This window comes from Notothenia coriiceps, unplaced genomic scaffold (genome assembly GCF_000735185.1).
Source record: "Notothenia coriiceps isolate Sejong01 unplaced genomic scaffold, NC01 NC01_scaffold00022592, whole genome shotgun sequence".
NCBI classification, from domain to species: domain Eukaryota; kingdom Metazoa; phylum Chordata; class Actinopteri; order Perciformes; family Nototheniidae; genus Notothenia; species Notothenia coriiceps.
In genome coordinates, this window is record NW_011355293.1 from 1 (window position 1) to 3,313 (window position 3,313).

Here is a 3,313-nt window from a genome sequence, read left to right on the forward strand (position 1 = left end):
GATTATCTACTAAATAGTGAATTCAGCATCAACTTCACCAAGATGAAGTTCATATCTTTCTAAGATACGTGTTACTTTATGTCCCTACTAGAATCCGAGCTCAAATGACTCAAACCAACAAAATGTCCAAGCAAAGAATCATGTGCACCATGAGGCTGGGTTATCAGGGTCACTTACAAATCAAATAAAATACCCCATTATAACAATGGACTTTATCTTTATGTATTTATTATATATTACCCCCTCAGGCTGATTTTGGAAAAGGACATTAACCGTTGTTTGGTGTTTTTCCCTTATTTATCTAAAACAAATGACATGATAAATTACTTGTGTTTATGTGTGTAAGACTTGTGTTTCTGCCCCTGCCATTGCTGCACAAGGTTGCAACATTGTAGATAAATTCAACCACTGACACCTGTCTGCTCTCACATTCTTCTATTCTGCAAATTTGGGGCTGGACACAATAATAAAGCTTCGCCAGTTTGTTTGTTTTATTGCACAGTCAAGACATAACAATAACGGCATCACGCCGCTAAAGTAGCTTTTGCGAACATCGCTCAAAACATTTGGAGTTGGGAACTGCTTTCTGTAGAAGCTGCTGCATCCCGTCCTCAGAGTAAATTGCCAGAAGCGCCGACACTTCCTCATCATTCCACCGCTCCGGTGTTGTAGTACGTGTGGTCATAACTGCTTTAAAGTACAAGAAAACTACTCGCTCAGGTGTGGATGTGGTTTTGTAGCGAGGAAAAAAATGGCTGCCTAACAAAAAAAATTCAGAGTCTAACGGGGCGTGGTTTGCAATTCGCCCAGCCAATAGAAATAGAATATAAATTGGCACTCTTTTATCACCAGGTTCGTACAACCTCTCTAGCAGGGACTGAAAATGGCCAAAAGAGTTCCCGGCACTGAGTAGTCCCGGCGGTGTGAACGCGACATTATTGATATTAACGGAACTAAAGAACCAAAGTACCAGAGAAAGTCCTGCTTGATAGGAGAGTCGAAAGAAGCAGAACATAACATATGTATATTCTTTGATTTGTAGATATTGACAATGTTTTTGTATTTGCTACACTTACACGTATTTTAAGTATGCACCATTCTTTCTCCTCGTGCTGTCTTGAAGGACCATCACCAACTGAGGATTAAGATCCTTGGAGACTGTTACTATTGCATCTGTGGTCTTCCTGATTTCAGAGAGGACCACGCTGCCTGCTCCATAAATATGGGCCTCGCCATGGTGGATGCAATATCGTAAGTAGTGATTTCATTGGCAAAAAATGGAAAAGAAGGGGTAGTATTAATGTAGAGTTTGTATTATGGTGGTTTTATTTGTACATATTGTGTATATATGTTTTTTTTGTTTTGTTTCTTTCAGTTAACTGTCAAGTGGGAACTAAGTATTTTTTTGTAAGTTTTTGTGTTTCTCTTATTTTCCTACGATACTGTTATGATTGGCTGTGAATAAGAAAATATGAAGGACAGACCATCTATTTCTATTTATTATTTTTCTTTTGAGAAAGGGGCAGGTAATATAAGATAATGTTCTTCTCCCTGCTCCCTTTTCGGGTATGCTGTGTGTTCATAGAAACATGTTTTGTAAATAATTGTTATAGCCTACATTAAGTTGTGCATACCATGAACGGAACAAATAAAAATGAAATGAAATATATGACAAAAGGCAATCTCAATAATTAAAGATATAAATGAGTAAAGGAAGAAATTAGATGAGGGATATTTTGCCACTCAACACTTAAAATAGTCCCCAAAGTAGGAGAGAAAAGAGAAAAAGAAACAATGCCAATTAATCTTAGACTTCTATCAATAATATGGGATAAAACATGAAAAATAGACATGAAAGAGAATACAGACGAAGAAGAGTGGGCTATTCGTGACATAATGACTTCAAAGATAACTACAGAGATCTCCCACGTTCCCCTCCTTTCTTAGGTACGTACGAGAGAAGACTAAAACTGAAGTGGACATGCGTGTGGGCGTCCACACAGGCACCGTGCTGGGGGGGGTGCTGGGGCAGAAAAAGTGGCAGTTTGACGTTTGGTCCACAGACGTAACTGTAGCCAATAAGATGGAATCTGGGGGGATACCTGGGTAAGAGAGCAATGCTTTATTTCACTGTCAGCGGGAGTGACTAAATTCTTCTTTGTGGTTTATTTCAAGAGTTTTGTGTGCTCCACAGGAGAGTGCACATTTCCCAGACAACCAAGGACTGTCTGCTAGGAGGTTTTGACCTGGAGCCGGGGGAGGGCGGGGAGAGGTGCGAGTACCTGATGGAGAAAGGCATCGACACTTACCTGGTGCTGGTGCCTAAACAGGCGGCCAATGGGCTCAATGCAAATGTGAGTCAGCGAACTGTCTTTCAGGGCATTGTCATTGTTTGTTTGATCATGACCTATGTTTAGCTTGTATCAAAAACAAAGTATAAGTATCTTTTTTAGAAATACCCATTTTCTATGCACACATAATAGCATTAACAGATATGTTTCTGCTTCTCCCCCTCAGAAACCTGGGATGTTGTCCAACACAAATTCAAACCAGTTAATCAACACTACAGTAACCAATGGGAATGCCACCTCACCCCAATTAACGGCCGCTGACTGTAAACAGGAGGTGAACTATGATAAATGTTTTTATTCATTATATATAAACCAGCATCCTCATATGAGTACAGATGGCCAAAGAGTCTACTTCAGAATCAGAATCAGTTTTAATTACCAAGTAGGTTAACACATATGACACATTTTCTTTGGTATATGCGGTGCATACAAAGACACACAAAGAAGAATACGTAAAAAAAATGAAAATCTATTTAAAAAAAACTATTTTAAGACTATTATAACAAATTAACAATATTTACATATGACAAATACTATATACTGTATTTAAAGTGGAGAGCTGTGCTGATTTGAAAGAGGTATTATAACTTGCTAATAACTACTTGATTGTAAGCACTTTGAGCACCAGGAAAAGCGCTATATAAATGTAATGTATTATTATTATTATTATTATTATAACCCATACATACAAATGCACACGTTATCCTAAATAGCATTAAATGCACAATACAAAATTGGTAATCTAACCCATGTCAATCAATCAATCAATCAATCAATCAATCAATGTGTATTTATATAGCCCAATATCACAAATGTTACATTTGTCTCAGTGGACTTCACAGTTTGTACAGAATATCAGTATGACAATACGACACCCTCTGTCCTTAGACCCTCACATCGTACAAGGAAAAACTTCCGGAGAAAACCCACAGTTGGGAAAAAAAAAAATGGGAGAAACCTCA

At 38.0% G+C, this 3,313-nt stretch overlaps 1 protein-coding gene across 1 annotated transcript; it reads left to right on the forward strand.

Moving 5' to 3' along the window:
• Window positions 1–1,123: 1,123 nt before the first annotated feature.
• LOC104954027 (adenylate cyclase type 3-like) lies at window positions 1,124–2,625 on the forward strand (the record flags this gene model as incomplete). The annotated part of the gene is made up of 4 exons (XM_010781074.1): window positions 1,124–1,251; window positions 1,948–2,106; window positions 2,195–2,354; window positions 2,518–2,625. Coding segments are annotated over 4 exons (555 nt in total), but the record flags the coding sequence as incomplete, so codon positions are not given.
• Window positions 2,626–3,313: the final 688 nt, after the last annotated feature.